Source organism: Rhinolophus hipposideros (assembly GCF_964194185.1).
Source record: "Rhinolophus hipposideros genome assembly, chromosome: 22".
In the NCBI taxonomy this organism is placed as follows: Eukaryota; Metazoa; Chordata; class Mammalia; order Chiroptera; family Rhinolophidae; genus Rhinolophus; species Rhinolophus hipposideros.
In genome coordinates, this window is record NC_138068.1 from 21,650,601 (window position 1) to 21,671,486 (window position 20,886).

A 20,886-nucleotide genomic window follows, 5' to 3' on the forward strand; every position below is an offset into this window, starting at 1 on the left:
AGGACTAATATGTGTAAGATTTTTTTTTCCTGTCTTTCTTACCTCATCCTAACCCCACTATCCATAGTTCTGTGTTCAAAGAGGTGTCTCCACTTTCAGTTAAAAAGATGGGCACCAATGAAGGGATTTCTGGTATCTGCAAGCAGCAGGCCTCCGCCTCCCCCTGCCAGCCCAGACACCAAAAGGGTAAAGGGCTCCTTCTTACCCCCGGGAGGTCCCTGCAGCCGGCTTGAGAGGTCCGTTCACCGGGCCCTTTGCTTTGGGCTGAGTCTGGTCACAGGCACCTTATATATCAGCTGGAATTTTGAGTTCAGACCCAGAGGGGGTAACACCGTATAATTACAAAAGGCCAGAATCCAGATTTGCTCCGCAAATCAGGCATTGAGCCCCAAAACCACAAGGGTTTGTGGTTTGTGGCTGATTCCAAGAGCTGTGTTCAGCCCTGGATGGTGTCACATGAGCTGGGGTTTATCAGCCCCTGGTCTGGATACATTCCTGGAGACCCCAGCTAGGTGCCCCAATGAGTAAACTGGAAACACCCCCAAATACATCTGATTTCCAGCTTTAAGGCAGGCACTGCCCACTCCAGACGACCTGGGCAGGCAGGATATGCCCAGACTACTCAGCATCAGGCTGACCCAGGTTCAAACCCTGCTCAACCCCCAACTCAATGCATGACCTTGGGCTACCCACTTCCCTTCTCTGGGCCTCTTGTTATTTCCATCTGTTAAATGGGTATGATATCTGCCTCACAGGACTGACTTGAGGGTTCAGGGAGATGTATAAGGATCTGACTTCAAATTTGGGGGCTGGTGTGAAGAGAATAAGCTGCGGGGTTTTTTTGACTTGTAGGGCTTTTTCCCCCCAGTAATTCATTACGAAATGTTCACACATACAGTGTAGTTGAAATAATTGTACAGTCAACACTTATATATTTGCCACCTTATACCCACCAGCTACTTCTACCATTAAAATTGTGTTATACTTGCTTTTTTACATATCTATCCATCTCTTCGTTAATCCACCTTTTTTATGTATTTCAAAGTAAGTTGCAGGCAATAGTATATTTCCCTCTAACCACTTAGACATGTATATCATTCTGATTCTTGTCTTTCAATGTAAAATTTACATACAGTGAAATTCACAAGTCTTAAGTGTTTATTTGTTGAGTTTTGACAATTTTATACAGCCATGTAGCCCAGACCCCTATCTCAATATAGAGAGCATCTCTGTCACTTCAGAACATTCCTTCCTGCCCCTTCCCAGTCAGTGCCTGCTCCCACCCCTCAAAGCCAGCAACTGCACCCTCCAAGACCCACTGGGACACAGCCCAGACCTCTTCCTTGGCATTCAAGGTGGATCTGCCTTCCACACTCAGCCCTACTCTTGCCCCAGCCTCCTGCCTCTGGGCCTTTGCACATGCCATCCCTGTCAGCTAGAATACCCTTCTCCAGACTCCACTGGTCAAACTTATGCAGAGATGTCAGCTCCTTTGGGAAGATTTCTGTGATGACCCCCAACCTTGACCCTCCCTCTGGACCATTCAGGGGCCTCTGCAGCCCATACTGAGATGGTGGTACTCTGGGAAAATCAAGCAAAGCAGGCCCAGGCCCCACTCCCAGACCAGCACAGCACAAATGCCAGTGTAGTGAATGACTGAACGAATGCTCTTACTTCCTGGACAGGGAGCTCTCTGAGCCCTCCCTGTTTCTCATCCCCCAGCCCCAGTCAAGGGCTGACCTCTGTGTTTAATTGACGCCTCCTCCTCCCTGCCCTGCTAGGTTTCCCTGTGAACTCCTCTGGAGTGAGAGGGCATTTCTCTCTCCCCACCAAGGCCAGCTCTCAAGTCAGGCTGAGAATAAATGTGTTTCCCTGAACTCTGCAAGGAGATGCTTCCTCCTCCCGCCCTGGAAGCAGGCGCGGTTGACGTGAAGTTTGCCGATGTCACCACTGGCTCCTGGGCCAGTCCTTCTCTGAGACCCAGTTTCCCCATCTGTTTTGGGCACATTAATGGAACAGGCTCTGGAGATGGGTGCTAGGTTTGAATTCTGCTGCCAATTTTCTTCAAGTTCTGTTTCTTTGGTTTTGAGTTGGTGACCAGGAATGACCTGGCCTCAAAAGGATATTGTGAGAGTCGAGTGACTTAATTATGCACAGTGCTGAGAATAGGGGCTGGCACACAGTAGGTGCTCAGGAGATGGTATTTTTATCCTCATCAACCCAGGTCCCTGCTAGCTCCTTGTGGCAGCAAGGCTGTGAAGGCCGTGGAGGGTATGAGGAGGCACCTCAGCCCCGGACCTGGACCTGGACCACCTTATCCCCCCACCATCTGGGGGACTTGGAAGACCCCCCACCATCTGTGGGGCCCCAAGAGTCATGCACACCTGTTTCTACCTCCCACCTGCTCTATGCGCCCCAGAAGATCATTTTTCCTCCAGGGACTCAGTGTGGCCATCTGAGAAGTGGGCATAACTGCACTTCTTCAGCAGTGTTTCAAGGATTCCATAGGAACCATCCAGATTGTGCTTCGGTAAACAGCAGCCCGCTTTCAGCTCCCCATTGTCTGGCACTTAGTGTGATGTAAGTGCTTGTTAAACAAATATATTACCTTTTAAATTGAAATACAATGCAAAGAGGGCAATGTGCCTTTCCCCATGGGGATCAATGCACATCGTAAACTGTAGAGGGCAGTGCACACACGAAGGTGGTTATTGTCAGTCACTGGGGGCTCTGTGCCCATCCTTAGTCCTGAGACAAGCCAGGCCCTGGTGACCATGAGGCTGGCCCGCCCTCTGGGGCCCCAGGAGGATTAGTGTAACTCTGGCACCAGAGAGATCACCTGGGCTTAGTGTCCAAAAGGCACCTTTGTCTGCAACTGGAGGGACAAGGCTCTGGGAGGTGACTCACCCAAAGGTAACTCAGCCTACAGGGACCCATGGGGGAGGTCTCATGCAGGGGGCCACAAGGACCAGGAAACAGAAGCAGTCCCACTACCAACTCCTCCACTCAGCCTTTGTCTCCCTCATGAACTGTCGCCTCCAGGGTCAGAAGTTCAGCAGAGGTGTTCCCTGCACATCTTGTTTCATTTCCCCCACCCTAAGTACCATGGTTCAGAGCCTGGGCTCTGGAGTCAGGGGCCTGGGTACAAATCCTGACCTCATCACGTCCTGGCTGTGTGGCCTTGGACAAGTCACTTAACCTCTCTGTGCCTCAGTTTCCTCAATTATAGAATGAGGGTAAAAACAGTTCCTAGAAAGCAGGGTTGATTCAAGAAGTCAATGACATGATGTATCTAAAGCACTTAGAACTGTGTCTGGCACTTAGTAAGCATTCAACAAATGCAACCAGAATTACTTTCATAGCATAGCAGTGGAAAGCCCAAGCTTTGGAATAGGGTCAGAAGGATCTGGTTCAAATCCCGGCTCTGCCACTTAGGAGCTATCCAATTCCATTTCTCTGAGCCTCAGTTTCTTCACATGTAAATAGAATGATCATACCCACTGCTGTTGGCCACTATGAAAATTAAGTGAGCTAAGGGGGTGTTAAGCACCTAATGCAGTGTCTAGCATCTAATGCAGTATAAATAAATGCTCAATGGAGGTTAGCTGCTCTTATTGTTACTCTGTGCAGCCACAGGACTCACCACAATGAAGCGGATACTGTCCATGACCTTAAGGAGCTCTTGATCAAATGGGAGAATGGGATGGGGGCAGTGACAATCCAGTGTGGCAGATGCAATAATGGACCCTGCCTAGGGCATGGGGAGGCTGGAAGCTGTATGTGCCCTGCATATTGAGGGATAATAGGAATTTCCCAGGCACACTTGGGGACAGAGAATGCACCAGGAAAAGGGAAGAGCTGTTCAAACGTCTGACTACCCATCAATTACATTTACACATGCCAGGCACTTTTCTCAGTCCTTTACAATGATTGTGTCTTTTAATCTTCAAATGATCTATGAGTGAGTCTTATTGTGTTCCCATTTCACAGATGAAAAGCCAGAGGCACAGAGACAACCCTGATCCCTCTCCATGCTCCAGGAGGGGTCAGCTGAGGCCAGATCATAGGCAGCCTCGAATGCCAACCTGGGAGTTTAGATGATTTCCTGTTGGCAGTGAGAATCAAGCCATTGAAGGGCTGTCAGCGGTGGTGAGAGATGAGCAGATGAGGTTAAGGATGGGCTAGAGGAGGGTGGGAGGGAAGAGAGGAGGGAGGGAAGTAAGGGAGGGGCAGACAGGTGAGAAATGAGAAGGTGTGGGTGGAGAGGAGGGAACAGACGAAAGCGTGTGAGGACTTAGAAAAATGCAGCAGGTGCTGAGGGCTTCTGATGGGCAAGTCACCATCCCCAGTGCTAGTTAACCCTCAAAGCTTATTACTCTCATCCCCTAGTTACTGATGAAGAAATCAAGACTTAGATTAAATGATGTGCCTGAGGCCACGTGGCTAGTCAGTAGCTGGGATGGGATTTGAACACAGGCGGCTAACTCAAGCCACTCATTTCACCATTGCCAGAAGTAAATCCTAACATGTCACAGGGCCTGGCATTCGGTAGGTGACAAAAATTGTAGGGTGGTTGGATGGAAAGGAGGGAGGTGGGCGGGAGGGAGGGAGGAAGGGAGAGAGGGAGAGGGAGGGAGAATGGATCCCTCCCTCCATCCAATGGATGGATCAGTGGATGGATGGATGGAAGGATGGTCACAGAATCATTGTAATTGGTGGACAAACCTCGAGATGGACTCCAACTCTCCTGTGTCCCCCCAAGTCCTCTGAGCCAGTTCCCAAAACTTTGTTGGCACCTCTTCACTCAGGTCCACACATAAGTGTCACCTGGTAGCCATTCCCCAGAACCAAGGAGGCCCCTCCTGAACAGTGGAGGAAAGCCCAGAAGCAGAGAGACAAAGACAGACAGACAGAGACCCAGACAGACTCAGAGAGACAGAATGAAAGATAGAGGTATTTAGAAAAATAGAGAGAAGAGAGGGGAGAAGAGAGGAGGACACGGGGAGCTTGAGGCAGAGGTAGAGGAAGACAGAAGAAGACACAGAGGCTTCCCAGGCCAACCAGGTAAGCTTGGGATGTAAAGTTACAATGACGAGGCCCCAAATCCCCTCACCGCCCAGGAAACCCTGCCTGGAGCTGGGGAGGGCACTGGAGGCAGAGGCCAAGGTGGCCCCTGTGTGACAGGGGAACAGACCAGCCGGGAGGTGTTGACACAGAGGAGTAGTTTATTGACAGCTCAGGACTGGCCACTGAGGCCCCAGAGCTCTCTCTGAAGTGGAGTCCTGTGGGTGGCCCTGCAGTCCCCAGACTAGGGCTGAGCTGCAGGGCCAGAGCACATGCATGGGCCTGGGTGGATAGGGGACACTTATACTGTCACCTACATAGGCTAGAGACTGGTAGGGAAATTGAGGCAGAGTAGGCAGGTGGAAGGACTCTGGCAGTCAACAGGGAGGGGTGGTGGCCATCTCTCAGCTTCAGGATGCCACAGTCAGCACAACAGCATTCTGCAAGGAGCAACAGTTCTCAGTTAGGCCCTCTGAGTCCTCGTGCCCAACCCCCCCTGCCATGACCCCCATCCCTGCAGCCTTCTCTGTGTCCCCTACATCCATGCCCTGGGGTTAGCACTGTACCTGGAACACAGCAGGCACTCATTAAGTGAATGAACAAACAAATAAATGAATGATGAATAATGAATAAACATCCAGTGTGGAGAGGTCACTGACTTCAGGACTGAAGTTAAGAGATCCAAGTTCAAGTGCCATTTCTCCTGATAATTTCCCATGTTGCCTTGGGCCAGAAATTTGACCTCCTTCAGCCTGGGTCCTCATCTGAGAAATGGGACCAGAACTCCCTGCTCTACCCACATTCCAGAGTTGTTCTAAGACTCAAAGTTGTGCTGGATTGAAAAGGATTGTGAGGCCATGTCCATATTCAGCAATAAAAAGTGTCATGATCTATTAGCCATGCCTGCCACAAGCACAGGATAAGGAGAGACAGCAGACACTGTGATTCTGTGAGTGAATCTGAGATTACATCCTATAGGCCAGACATGTCTGAATTCATTAGGAAAGAACTCTGTGATAGATTGACAATGTCTGCCACGGGCAAGGAAGGAAGGAATGGTAGCACCTATGTCATCTATTTGCCATTCCCAAGTTAAGTAATTTGTAATTCCCTGAGCAAGTTAGAAAACGGTGCCGGAACAAGCCGGATGATGAGGCAGAGCACTCCCCTCCTGAGTTTCAAGCAGGGCTCTCCTGAGATGAGCTTAAGGCCCATCTAACCTCACCTGCCCAGGAAACTCACCTCTATGATCTCCAGGTCCGCATTGGCAAAATTGACATTGAGAACCTTAGGCAGCGGAATACCAACGTCCAGATCCACTGCAAAGAGGAAACGGTTGAGAGCAAAGGTATGCGGAGGCCAGGGCGGGGCCTACTGACCCTATTCCACCACTTTCCTTGAGTCTGCCCTTTCTCTTCCTGGGGACTCAGTTTCCCTTATTGGCATCCTACTAAACCCAAACAAAAGCACGCCTTTTTTTGTATTGTCATTAGTGGCTCCCCTGAGCAGAGCCTCTTTGAGGTTCTGTCAGCCCCTTGCACACTCTGGGTCATCTATATTCTAATCATTTGTTTATATGACTATTTCCCTGTGGTTGTGGACAGGACCCAGGTCCAATAGCTCTCGGGGCCAGAATCTGGAGTGATGTAATCAATGTTGTTTGAGTGAAAACATGGGTGCCTCACTTCCTGCATCTTAGAAATAAGGATCAAGCCCTCTCTGGCCTCAGTGTCTCTAGCAGAACAATGGAGAGAGGCAACGGATTCAACAATTCCAAATTGAGACACTGCACGTGTCCAAGAAGACCACAGAGGCCACCCGTACGTACCATTGAGCTTCGGCACATATGCCACCCGGACCACACTACTGAGCCATTCTTCTAAACGAGATGCCTGCAACAGACCATGGGGAGGGTGGGGAGGTGTGGCTTCACAGGGAGCAGTGCACCCCAGAGAGGGAAATCCAGAGGTCCAGCTGCCCTAGCCTACCCCACGCTTGAGGACACAACTGCTGGTGGGCTGTCCACCAGTGACCCAAAAGGGGACTCTCATTTCAGGGGGCTTCACTCTGGGCCCTATGAACTTGGAAGAGCAACCTTCCTAGAGGAAGGGTCTATGGGGCCTAGAGGGGGGCCTTTGCCTGAAAAAGAGGGAGGAAAATGTGTCCAGCTCCAGCAGAAGTCTATGTGGTCTGATCTTAAAATTCCTATCAGTTTAGGACCCCTTAGAATGTTCTAGAAGCTGAGACTATTGTGAGATTTTGGAACCTCAGAACTCTGTGAGAAGCAGGAAATGAAGGGCTCTATGGAGCTCTGAAATTAAAGCTTTCTGAGTTCAGAAACCTTATTAACTTGTGTGAAGTTCCAGAATTTTGAACCCTTGTGAGATCCTAGACGTTTACAACTTTGTGAGGTTCCAAGACCTTGGAAGATGATGAGATTCACTGTCTCAAGGTGATTACTATTTTACATACACACACACACACACACACACCTGCCCTGATGTTTGTCCATTCTGGCTTGTTGGAGCAGAGTCGAGACTGAGGCCAGCTCAGTCATATGGCTCATGTCTCATCACACCGCCTTTCCACCCCCACTTGAAGACCCTCACCACCACCAAGCTGCTCACCCTCCCAAGAACTTACATCAAAGGAGTGGGCAAAGGAGGAGGCCAGCTTGACACTGAGCCTGGTGGAGAGAAGAGAGCTGTTGGGGGCCTCAGCCTCCCCCCGGCCACCTGCTGAGTGGTGCTCTGTCCCACCCCACCCCACCCCACCCCACCGCGGCCTGCCCACTCCTAGCTCTCCAGCATCAGGAAACATGGTTAGAGGCCCAACTTTGCCTCTCTCCCACCTTGAACAGAGATTCGGTTTTCCCACCTGTAAAATGGACCCGGAGGGATCTAACCCTCCCTCTGAGATATCATGACCACCACCTCCGACTCCATGGACCTGAAGCCTTGGTCTAACCCCCAGTTGTTTGACCCTGGGCAAGTGGCTGAACCTCTCTAAGGAGTGGTCCTCCCTAGACTGAGCATTGGACACAGGCACTCACTAAAGCAGCAACCCATCAGTGGATCGCAGCTAGCCCACACGCAGGGCCAGGGTGACAGTCTGGACACTGATCTCTATCTCCTGAAGGCCTAAGGTATGAACTGCCACCGGGAAGAGGAGACAAACCCAGGCAGTGGATGAGGTTCTAGAAATGGGACAGCGGTGGAGCTTTGCAATGGGGGCAGTAGTAAGTAGCCCAAGGGACCTGCATGGGACATGAAAATGGGGTCAGCTGAGCACCGGGTGCCTATGGCTCAGGATGGGCAGATCTTAGAGACCCCTAAGAAAGCCCCCGCATCCAGGGGAGGGACAGACAGGCGCCAGGCCCCAGGCCACAGTGAGAGCACTGTGCCTGGAGAGTGGGGCCCAGACTGCAGACCTACTCCCAAGGACAACCCACTGTGTGAGACCAGGCTTCGACTGTGTACAGAAGGATTTCATCAACATCATCTTGATTATTATGATTATCTTGAGGCCTAGTTCCCATGGGGGTGGAAGATTAGAGAATGACCAGTCCGCATGAATTACAAAGCATTTTACAACATTCAAGGACGGTTATCTCCCGGGCTAGCGCTGGGACTGATGACTCAGGAGTTTGGACTGCACATCCTGGCAGCAGGTTTATCTCCAGGACCAGGTTTTGAGTGGGTGCAGTGGAAGAAGCCTGCTCTGGATCCTGTTTCTCTGAGCTCCAGATGCCTCAACTGTACAATGGGCTAACACCGCCCCCTCCATGGCAGGTCCTGGGGGCAAGCGAGATGCTGGTAAAACACCTGCAACTTAGTTGGTGCCCAGTAAATGGGAGAAGGTTCTTGTTGCTTCCTAACTCTTGTTCCTATAGATAAGGCCCAGGATCCTATGTTACCGTTCCAGGGACAGTGACAGATGCAGCTTGGTGGCGGAAGGAGCCAGCTGGGCATTTAAAGTCATAACCTGTAGGGGAAGAGCAGGCAGAGGTTACACTCAACTTCAGCAGAAGGAGCTTGAAGACGGGTCTGCCTTGGCCAACAGGTGAATTTCCACCATGCATTCCCTCCACTAACCCTTACTGAGGCCCTATGGTGTGTTAGGGTCCATGCTGGGCTATAAGGAGGTACCCTGAAGGTTTTGGTGGTTGATCCTCAGAGTATTAAAACTGATGGTGATCAGTGTTGTTCGAGAGGAAGCTCTGGGGCTGCAGGAGCTTGGAAAGACCCTCAATCCAGCCTGCAGTGAGGCAAAGAAAGGCGTCCCCAATGAGGTGACACGGGAGCTGAATCTTGAAAGATGAGGAGTTAGCCAAGGGAAGGGGGCAGATGGCACTGCAGGTGGTGGAGCCCGCACAAAGGCAGGGAGGTGGGACCTGGTAGCCCTGAGTCACTGAGACTTAGGGCGCAAGGACAGGTGAGGCAGAGAATGAGGCAGAGGGGCAATGAATGGTGTTAGGCCATGGGGGACTGGGACAGAGAGTGAGCAGGGGAGGGACCTGTCTCAGCCCGGGTGTATGTTTGGGAAAACTCGTAGAGGTGAGGTAGAAGGGAGCAGACTGGAGCTGGGGGGCCAGGAGGAAGCTGGAGAGTCATCCAAGAGAAATCTGAGCCCAGAGGATCAGGGGAGATCGGGAGATGGGGAGATGGGAAGTCGTTCCTGAGACCCTGAAGAAGCAGTGGACAGGCCTTGGGCCCGGTCACATGTTCAGTGAGGCAGGAATCTAAGTGGGCACTCAGGTCTCAGCTCAGACGATGGCATGAAGCAGTGGAACTCCCTGTACTGTGCCACCTGAAATCAGGGGGAAGACAACCCCCCAGCAGCCTAGAGAGGGTCATCCCCACTCAGAACCCGTGCTGGGCTCCCACTCACCCCGTTTAAGTCAAAGAGAGCTTCAGGGGTCCCGGCAGGGAGGTAGGACAGCACATGGATGTTGGCTGCGATGAAGACTGTGGCTTTCTTGTTCTGGAGCATGACTGTAGGTGCTTCCTTCACCCGCAGTGAGAGCAGGAGCTGCTGGTCTGGGGGCAACTTCGCCAGGGCCTGGAGAGAGGCAGGGGCAGAGCGGGGGCATGAGGGCAGCTTCGATGCCCTACTAATAACAGAATCAGTCAGCGAGTCAACAAACACTCATTGAGCGCCTGCTGGGCACCAGGCACCATGCTGAGTTCTGAGGTGACAGCCAGAACCAGACAGGCCTGGTCCCAGCCCCCACAGGGCTGACAGCCAGGAGGGGAGACACCTACCCATGGAACAACCGAGTTAGACTCTCGCTAGTCTTCTAACCTGCCAGGCACACTCCCACCCTTCTCTCTGGAGACAGAGAAGACCGAGATGAAGTAAGGCAGTTGCAGGGAGGGGACTCAGTAACCTAGAAAGAATCTTCTGTGCTCTCCCTGATCAAAAAGGCACAGCCGTAGGACAAATGCCCAATTGACTTGGGGGGCAGTTAAACCCTAGTCCTTTCCACTCTGCTATCCGGAAAGGAGACAATGTCAGCCATTCACATTTTGGTGTGAATTTAAATTCAACATTCAGTTGCAGCTATTTGGAGAAACGTATTGAGAAAGATTCTGGAGTCCATTCAGGCTCACCAGGAAAGAGCTACCAGGATCAGAGCTCATGAGGGCACCACTCACCTCAGGGACCAACGCCGTGAGGTCCGTAGTTGTCAATGGCACACTGCTGGGAACCTGTACCCAAGACCAAATGAGAGGAGGGGGGGTGAACACAGAGACAGGATGGGGATCTCTCAGACACCCAACGTAGTTTTGTTCATACCGCACCTCTACCCCCATCAATTACGTACACATCTCTACAAACACTCATGATCCTCTCTTTGGCCAGTGGTTACTGAGGGCTTACTACATGCCAGGCTCGTGCTCAGCGCCTTTGTTAATTTCACATTTACAACAGCTCAAAGATGCGGGCTCTATGATTACTCTCATTTTATAGATACGGAGCCTGAGGCTCCTGTCCAGGCTCATAAGTTGGTAAGGGCTGGCACCAGGATTTGACCTGGGCAGGCTAATTCCAGAACCTACAAACTACTCTGCCTCAGATCACCATCTGAAGGCCAGGAATCTGACCCCACACATTTTTGCCTTTTACCTAAACAGTATTTTCAAAAACTATGAATTTGTTTCCAGTATTCACAAATCAGGAAATTTCATATAAATTTGCCAGTTTGGGGCTGAAAAATTGGAAAATGTAGTCACACTGAGCCTGTACCCCCGCCCCACCCTTGGAGAAGCCGAGTGGCAGCTGCCTGAGAAATGAGGTGCAGGCTCCCAGTTCACTGTAGTCCACCAGGCCTGCTTCCCTTATTCTGCTAATCGATAATGGCCCAGCCCCCTGGGCCCTGATGTTGGAGACCCCTGAACTGCACATGTCCACTTCTCAGAACAGACCCATTCACAGGATAAACATACAGACGCACTCTCTCCTGCTCAGAAGATTCCCAGACTCTCACCCAACATAAGGCTGTCACTTGGTGGGGGTGGACAGCACCTGAGGATAGCGCCTGGCCTCTGAGATCTCTCTCTCTCTCTCTCTCTCTCTCTCTCTCTCTCTCTCTCTCTCCACACTCACACTCAGGCTGCTCAAACACACTCTCTCACCCTGAGAGACTCTGCCTGGTTATGACTGCCACCTCTCTCCAGTTAGAAGACACCTGCCTCCCAGGTCAGGAGCCTGTTCCTGTGCTTTCTGGACCATATATGCAGGAAGTGAGTGATCAACCCATGTTTGCTTGGGTCTGAGCTGTAGGTTGGGTGGCAGTAGGGGTAAGGGTAGAGGCAAGTGGCTTTAGAGCCCACTGCCTTTGGAGAAGGCTGAGACCAAAAAAATGCCTCTGGGTGAGGCTTCTGGGGGCTGAGCCTTCCAGACACTTGAGAGTAAAATTGGGCTTTGATTCTAAAAGGGCTCATCTGGTGCAAGGATGGAAAGTTGCTACATTTCCTATACCAGTTCTGACTAATTGAAAGTGACTTCCTGGAGCGCCCTGTTGAGAAGGATTCAGATTCAGATTCAGATTCAGATTTAGCCAAGTAGAGGGCCATTATCAATCAGCAATGTTTGCCGCAGAACAAGAGTGGGCATGTGCATGCTCTAAACTTGTCCAACTCTGTCAATTATAGGGAAAAGGGCCCATCAAGGCTGATCAATGGCAACGTGACTGGCTCATGGCTAGCATTACCAGGGCTCAGCAGGGCAGGGTGCCGCACTCACCAGCTCTGGGGTGACGTCTATGTCAAGAGCACCGTTGGTTTGCAGGAGCCCAAATATGGTGTTGAAGAGGTACAGAGGCACGGTCACCTGGGATGTGTGGTTCTCCTTGGGAGGCACCTTGATGGGTTTGGGGGGCTTGGGGAAGTCGATGATGTCACCAGCTACGCTCTTCACGATGGACTGCAGGGGCAGGAGACAGGACGTGGGAGGGTCTCAGGGCTGCTCACCCATGTGGCTTTGACCCAACATCTCCAGTGTGGCCTCCACTAGTACCCCACCACACCCCAACAGTGGGCAGGGCCTCGGAGGACACTCACGTTGATGTCCAGCTCTATGTACTGGTTAGAGGTGAGAGGCAGGGTGGCCAGAGTGAATTCCACAGACCCAAGAGCCCCAAGGGGCACCAGACCTGCATGAGGAGAGGAGGAGGAAGTCCCCATGAGCCCCCTCCCCAATAATAACAGGCCCTACTTCCATTTATTGAGTACCTAGCACTCTACTAAGTATACACTTGGGCACTACTGTCATCCCCATTTACAGATAAAAAAAACTGAGGCTCAGACAGAGGAAGCCAACCAGCCCACAGCCACACAAGCCAGAGTGGCAAAGCCAGGATTCCCCTCTTCCAGAGCTGGTGTCACTAACCACATTGATACCCTACCTTTTTCACATAATGGCACATACAGAGGCATATCTGTCCCAATTTTTCTTTCCTTACCCTGGCTATGACTTTTTATAATTTTCAAAGCCCTTCTGTGAACACAAAAGACATCTATGTCTCCATAAGGCCCAGAGAGACTGGGGGCCACTGTGGCTGAGGGGCCTTGGGTTCCTCATTTAAACTCTCTGGGTCTCAGTCACCTTGTCTGTCCAGATAATAACATCTGCCTCATGTTTCTGACAGCGCCAGACACACCACAGGTGCTCAGTACGTAGCCAGAAGCCCCCAGCAGATGGAGACCTGGATGGCCGTGAGTGCCCACACCCTGCTGACCAGCCTCAGCCCACACCTCCCCCATTAGGCCTTCTCAACGTGGAGGCCTCATCAGTCTGAGGAGGAAGTGAAAGGTCCCAGCATTCTGCCCTTTCCTCTTCCCCTGGGACCCCTACCCACTGGGGTAATGGGAGGAGGATAGGAGAAGGGGCAAAGAGGAGGGGGTGGGGCCCCAACTTACCCAGCACAGTCCCCAACAGCTCATTCACCACGCGTAGCACACTGTCCACCATAGGGCACAGCTGTGTCCAGAAGAAACAGGTGTTACAGGAAAATAAAAGTGGGCCCCAGCCCGGCACAGGGGATAGCTGTGTTTTCTACAAATGACTTGCTATGTGGTCCCAAGGATCAGGCAAGGCAGAATGTGGAGACAGAAGGACACACAGGTGGGCGGCATTGACATGTTGGAGAGTGGAATAGGTGGGGCAGAGAGCCCCTCAGAAAACCTCAAAGGATGCTGGGGGGATGGGGGCGACACATTTCAGAGGCCAGTTGGGACGTGTGGACAAGACTTTCTCCTGAGGGGGCAAAGGCAGCTATTCCCGTTGAGATCTCAGGCCCCTCTTGCCACCCAGATGGACACTGGGAGACGTAGCCTGGGCCTGGGGCGTCCACTATACACACTACTGTGTGTTTACTAAAAACCCCTGTGCTGTATAAACAGGGAGCAAATGGCTCGGCTTCCAGAATCCCGAGTCTGGGAACCACAGAGCCTGAGTCCCACAGCCCACCAGAGCAGGAACCTCAGAGGTGACCCAGTCCAGCGCCTTCCTTTCACAGCAGCGGCTGAAGAAGAAAGACAATCCTCCAAGGTCACAGCTGTCCTCACAGAGGCAAGAGAAGGCTGCCTTTTCACGTAAACTTGGGGCCTGAAAGTCCAGGCCTCTGGGGTCAGGAGGTCACAGAAATGAGAGGAGGAGACCAGAAGGGCTGTGAGGGGTGGGAGGAACAGGCCCCTGGGCACCAGCATGTGACCTGCAGGAAGGAGGGTCCTTGCAGCCAGGGTGGCAGATTGCACAAGAGAAGCTAGAAATAGGATTATTAAGAGAAATCTCCAATCTCTCAATCTAGTAATTAACTCGTATTTTTAAAAGCTTTTTGAGTCACATAAATCCTGTCTTGCCGCATGTTGTCCCAGCAATTCCAGTTAGGGGATGGAACTCCCTTATTGAAACCCACCTGCTGGGAGCTTCCCTTCTCCCCCTGAGCTGCTTCCCACTGACTTCTTCAAGCCCTGGGCCGTTTTCCCAACTTCAGGCTCCCACACCCTTGCTACCTCTATCGTGTCTTTCACAAGGACTCACAGAAGAGGCTCTGCCAGGTCTGGGGGCCCCGGGGGCCTGACTGCCCTGTGCGGCTGTGTGACCCCAGTAAGCCCCTCCTCTCTCTGGTCTTGATGAAATGGGCCTTTGGCCAGACCAGCTTTTCTCAAGTGTGGTTCGTGTCCCCTGTGGAAGCCAGAATGCCTGGGACTGGTCACGGACAAGCATTCTGGAGCAGTTTAATCAGAATATGTTTCACTTGTGATGTGTTAATATACAGGTATGTGATTTTCCGGACATGATTGTCAAGCACAGAGCTCAGCTGAAAATCACTGAGTGACCCCATTTTAATTCAAAGCTAGATTAAAGCAAAGTATAAAGTCAATAATAATACAGGTGGTGAAGGCAGAACAGGGGGTAAATAAGGGAGTTGGATTTGGGAGCAGAGGACTCAGGTCATCTGAAGCTGTAAATTTAGGACTCAGGAGGGATTGTGCCCATTCCCCTACAGGCTCACAGGCCAGGAGGCTCCTGGCTGGCAGTGGAGAGGTCAGGGCAGGATTACCCAATGGGCGTGGAACGGAAAAACATCCTAATCCTGCCTGGCGCCCAGATTTACTCAAAGCTCGGGGAGGAGAGGCATAGCCTGCGGGGAGGGGCACGCCTGGCCCGAGGCCCCCACACTCACCAGTTCCGGCAGCACCTTGAAGAGTGTCTGTTCCACGACCCCAAAGAGCTGCGGAGGCAGCAGCCTGGGCAGAGTGAGAAGCATGAGGATGCGGCCACCACCCGGGGACAGTGCCAACATGGGTGATGGGCAGGGTGGGCACTGGGGGCTCTGAACATCTCCTGTCTCCATTGGCATCGGCTGGGGCTTTGCCGACTGAGTTTAAATCTTGGCTCTGCCTCACCATGGGGCCCAGGGGAGGATTTCAGTTTCCCCATCTGTACAGCACCTGCCTTACAGATTTGTTGCTGCTGAGATTAAATGGGAGTGTATATGTATCAGGTATCAGTCGGTGCTCAATCTGCTCCCTTCACGTCCTCTAACATTTGTAGGCAAGTGACATTTGGGCCTAGAATAGCACCTGGCTTTTAGAGTGAGGGTTCAATAAATATTTATTGAATGAATATTTATTGAACTAATGAATGAATGGATGAATGAGAGGGTGGTCTGAGGATGAGAAGTACATGTAGATGGGCTCAGGTCTGCTTGGAGACTATGGAGGTACAGAGGGAAGGGTGACAACCACAGAACCACAGCCACAGGACACCAACACCATCTTGCTGGTCATCCATTGGCTCCCTCTAGCCCAGAGAGCAGGCTGGAGAAGCTGGGGTATAAAGCATCCAAAGACCCCACCTAGAATCCCCTTATTAATGCCCTTCTGGAGACAGGAGCCACCCTGGTTCACCCTATTCCTGGGAGCTAACACAGAGATGTCTGATTACCCATCTCTTCTCAGGGCCACCCAACAAAGAGGGGATTGAGGGTGGGATTCAGCCTGGAATGTAGAAATTAAGGGTGGAGACATACAGTGTGAGGCAGGGGAGGAGGTAGGTGTCACTGAGGGTGGGCACAGAGAGGTGGGGAAATCCCTGGGCCTGAGTCCAGAGACCAGCCCATTTCCATCCCAGCCTCAATCTGTGTGTGTGACCTTGGGCACTTCCCTTGCCCTCTTTGGGCTTCAGCTGTCCCACGGAAGTGATGATTTGACACAGTGTGAGGAGGGCCACTGTGTCCTGAACAGTTGGGGGAAGAGACTGATAGGAAAGTGCCAGAGGCTTCACGCTCATCAAATGTAGGTCCTCATTATACAAATGGGGACACTGAGGCCCAGACAAGGGAGGGAGTCTCCTGGGGTCACAGAGAAAGTTAAGGGCAGCGCTGGATCTCTGATGTGCTGAGTGCAGGCACTGAGATGTCTGCAGATCAAGGGGCCAGAGGAGATCCCTGCTCTATCCGGGAGAGAGGACGGCAGGATCGCAGGAGCCAGAGAAGGCGGAGCCCAGGAGTAGGTGCTGCAAGCTGTGGGCTGGGCCAGAATCCCAGTCTGTGGTGGGTGATAGTCTGCAGGTCTGTGCAGCAGGTTGAAACCGCGGGATGGGCGGGAGGCGGGGTGAATCCAGGCCCCGCCTGGCCGGCCGCTCCCAGGAGACCCCCGAGAGCCAGGAAATGGTAGTGCGCGCACCCGAGGTGAGCCCGAGCTGATCCGGACACGGGAACTCACCCAGAGAGCACGCTGATGTGCCCCAGGAGCGTGCTGCAGCGCTTAAGGATGAGGATGGGCGTACCTCGCGCGTTCATGCCCAGCGCCACCCGCGACGACACGTTCACCTCCGCTGCCAGCTGCAGAAGGCCGCCCAGGGGGCTGCGAGACCCCATGCTGGGGGCGTGGCCAGGATGCCAGGTCCCACCCACTAGGGCCGGCCTTAGCCTCGCCTACCTCGGGGTGCGTGCACCCTGATAAGGGGCGAGTTGGGTGGCCCTGCAAGTGGCTTCGTCCCCATGCCCTCCTCTCACCCCCTGTCTCCCTGCATGTCCCCTATTTTGCATGTCCCTAGGCCCTCTTCCCCCAACCCCTCCAGTAAGCTCCAGGCAATGGGGTAGGGGGTCTCCAGGGAACATGAGATGGAAGTCCCTGGGGGTCAGTGAGATGGAGGTCTCTGGGAAGGGGTACAGAGGTGGAATCCAGGGAAGAAACAGTAGGGTGGGAGTCCCTTGGAGAGGAACTAGAGTGGGAAGAAATAGGAGGGCAATGGAGTACGCAGGGGGAGACAATAGGGTAGGGGTCCCCAAGGGGCAGTAGGTGGGGTGGGGAGCAGTAGGGTAGAGGTTCCCAGGAGCACACTCACCCAGAGCCATGCAGGCGCACCTTGGTGTGCAGTTTCAGCTGCACCCCAAACCCTGGCAGCAGCTTCAACGACACCTTTGGCAGCGTGAGTTCCTCGATCTTCAGCCTAGGATGGGAGTCCAGGGGAGGGCCACTCATTTTTTCCCCACTGCCACCCTCTGGGCTCACGCACATGCAACTCAAGTGGGTTCTCAAACATAGCTTCCCATAGTTATTTTTCTCTGTCCTCTGGGCTTTTGTCCACGCTATTCTCTCTGTCTGGAACACCTTTCCCTCGACTCTCTTTCCACTCTGCTTCCACCTTCAGCTAGTTGATGCCTCTGGGCTCTCCTGATTTCAGCTAGGGTGTCTCCTCCTCCAGGCAAATGCCCTCCTTTGAGCAGCTCCCACACCCTGCCTGGGCTGCTCCATCACTGCCCTGAGCTTACAGGGTCGTCACTGTTGGACTCAACCTCACACTGGGGCTCTTTGAGGCAAAGACGATGCCTGGTTCATGTCAGGCCCAGCCTCATCCAGCAGGGAGGACTCTACAGTGGGAAAGAGACTGAAGCTATTATTAATAATAATAATAATAATAAATATTAGTTAATACTACTGAACATTTAACTGTGTGCCAGCCTCTTTTTTAGCTCCTTAACACAGATTAATTCGCTGACCTGGCAACAGCCCCATGAGTAGCTGCTCATAGTGCAGCCAGTAAAAGCCAGACAGTTCAAATCCTAGCTCTACCACTAACCAACTGTGTGACCTTAGGCAAATCACACTGCTGCCCCATGCCTCAGTTTCTCCATCTGTAAAATAGAGACATTGACAATTCCAACCATAGAGTGACACATAATGATCCCTGAGCAACGTCAGCCTCAGCCCTTATCGTCTCCCTTTCCAGCCATCCATTTGCTCTTTTGAGAGCTGGGCATCCATTCCCCCTTCTCCCCTGCCAGCATCTCATTTCCTCCTGTACAGTGACCCTTCCCCACACCCTGACTCCTGGCCTTCCATCTTCAATTTGGGGCCTGTTATTTGACCTTCCCCTGATTCACCACCAACTGTGGGCTGTTCCCCACCTGCTTAGCGCAGGCAGTATGACCTGTGATTAAACACCCAGACACCGTACTACCACCATTCCCTAGCTAGGTGAACTTGGGCAGGTGTCTTCACTGCCTGAGGTCTCAACCTCTCCGCCTGTTAAATGCGGTTGATAACAGCTCGACCTCTGGATTCCACGGGATAATTCATTTACAATATTAAGTGCAGTGCCAGACACACAGAAAACCCTGGTGAGGTGGTATTAAGTTGTAAATATTAACTATTACGTGATTTCATTCATTCAAAAATATTTTTGAGCGTCTATTATGTGTCAAACAGTATTTATAATACTGGGGACACAGCAGTGAATAAACCAGACAAAACTTCTAGCCCCCTAGGGTTTATAATCTAGCAGGGAAGACAGGAAATAAACCAGTGAAATTTATGGTGTGCAGGGGAATGTTTCGTGGAGAACTTGAAGGAGGGGAGGGGATAAGGAGGAGCTGGGCAGAGCAGGGTTCTTTGGAGCAGATGCCTAAAGGAGAGGAGGGAGGGAGCTGTGTGGTTACCTGGATGAGCCCAGAGAGACTGAGCAACTTGCCCAGATCACACAGTGAGTAACTGGAATTGACCCCAGAGCTGGAACCCTCAACCACAGGGGCATGCTGCCATTCCTATCTTGCACTCATTATTTTCTGACTTGGGTCCTGGGACTCCCTATTCAGGACTCCCCACATCACCTTCGTTACCTGCCAATGAATTAAAAGGAAACAATCTCTCTTCTATTCCCTGAACTAAAGAAAAGACTAGGCTTCCTGTAGGGCTCACAATAGGTGGGTAGTCAAGAGGCCACATGCAGGGACTTACCCAGAGAGCTCTTCAACAATACCAAAAACCCCTCCATAGCCCAGCAGGCCACCTCCGCCGAGCAGGCCCGAGGAGCCCAGGAGGCCCTGGTTCACTGATGTGACCGTGCCCAGCACATTTTGTAGAATGGGCCCCCCGATCAGCGAGTTCTGGATGGCTGCAGAGAACGTGAGGAGAAATAGGTTCATTTTACAGGTGGGGAAACTAGACCCCAGAGAGCGGCAGAGCCTTGCTCAAAGTCACACAGCAAATCAGGTTTGAAGCCAATAGCATGACTGGTGCTCTTGACCCTGGGCTGCCTCTGTAGCACCGAAAAGGAGGACAGAAGCAAAGGAAGGAGAACACAGCCGCCAAGGCTTGATCGAGATGCCGCTGGCCTGACTGTAGATTGTGAGAAGGGCGAGACAGAAGGGACCCCCTCATGGAGGTTGGGGCAGGTGGGGGTGGCCTCCCTAAAGCATTTCCTATTCATGACTCCTCCACTCTATCCATGAGACTGTCACTCTGTCCCATTGGGCCCTGGAGCACCAAATGTCTGCTAGAGTTCCCGCACCCCAGCAAGGTGGGGCAGAGATACTGGCCCAGCCAGCACCCTTCCCTTGATCTCCTCAACCCCCATCCCCATTCCTGAGGAAGACACAGCCCCACATGGCCTGAGTCCATCTCATCCAGTCCACCTTTCAGAAGAAAGGGAACTCATCCCCCACTGGAGCTTGCAAGCAAACCTTTAACCCCCTAAACTCTCTCAGCAGTTGAGAATTACAACCTGTTCTCATCTGTTCCTGAAAGCAGATGCTCTAAGCATATCAATGGAGTTGTTTACACTACGACTGGACCCCTCACAGACTGCCCACTGTGGGCTCACCTTTGCCGAGTTCATCCTGGTCAATCCGAGCAAGCGTGCCCACCGTCTCAAGCAGTCCCTGGCATGGAGTCGCCAGACCCCAGAGGAGAAGTAGGGACCACATGCCCAACATCGTAGGCAGCACACCTATCAGGGGTGGAAGCAGGAACTCTAAGGTACTCCTCGTGCCCAAGCCTTTCCCCTCCCTGTGCCCCATCACCAACCTGGGGCCTTCCCACCTGCCTATAGGTGTCCAGCTATACTCCCAGGAAAGTCCTCTCCATCCAAATGCAAGTAGTGGCTCACGTGTGTATAGCACGGAACAGCTTCCATTGCACTCTACAGTCTCCAGGACACTTTCCAAGCCTCTCCCCCATTGGATCCCATTTCACAGATGGGAAAACTGAGGCCAAGAGAGGTGAGAGACTTGACTGAGGTTACAGAGCTAATCAGTGACAGGGCCAGAATTTGAGCCCAAGTCTGTCTGACTTAAAATGTCCCATTTCTCTCCTCCTCTGCCTCCATCCTGAGTCACGCTAAAGAAAGGAATGAGGTGGGAGGTGAGAGCATGGCTAACTTACTAGTTTCACAGAGTAGGATTTTTCTTTGTGGGGAGTTCCATATATACTCGCTCAGTCACATACATTATCTTCTCATGTTTATCTTCTCTGCTTAAACTCCACTCTCCACTGCTCTTGGGATAGAACCTAGGTTCCTTACCCACTA

The 20,886-nt window shown here is 52.2% G+C and overlaps 1 protein-coding gene across 1 annotated transcript; it reads right to left on the reverse strand.

The window, feature by feature from the left end:
• Nucleotides 1–5,474: 5,474 nt before the first annotated feature.
• Nucleotides 5,475–20,293, reverse strand: BPIFB3 (BPI fold containing family B member 3; the record flags this gene model as incomplete). Its single annotated transcript, XM_081034106.1, has 15 exons — nt 5,475–5,504; nt 6,307–6,383; nt 6,893–6,956; nt 7,708–7,750; nt 8,981–9,048; nt 9,955–10,125; nt 10,722–10,775; nt 12,313–12,492; nt 12,630–12,721; nt 13,488–13,548; nt 15,257–15,320; nt 16,800–16,940; nt 17,425–17,529; nt 19,317–19,473; nt 20,182–20,293. The coding sequence occupies 15 exons, from the start codon at nt 20,291–20,293 to the stop codon at nt 5,475–5,477; spliced, it is 1,419 nt and encodes a 472-aa protein (XP_080890232.1).
• Between the last annotated feature and the right edge of the window lie 593 nt (nt 20,294–20,886).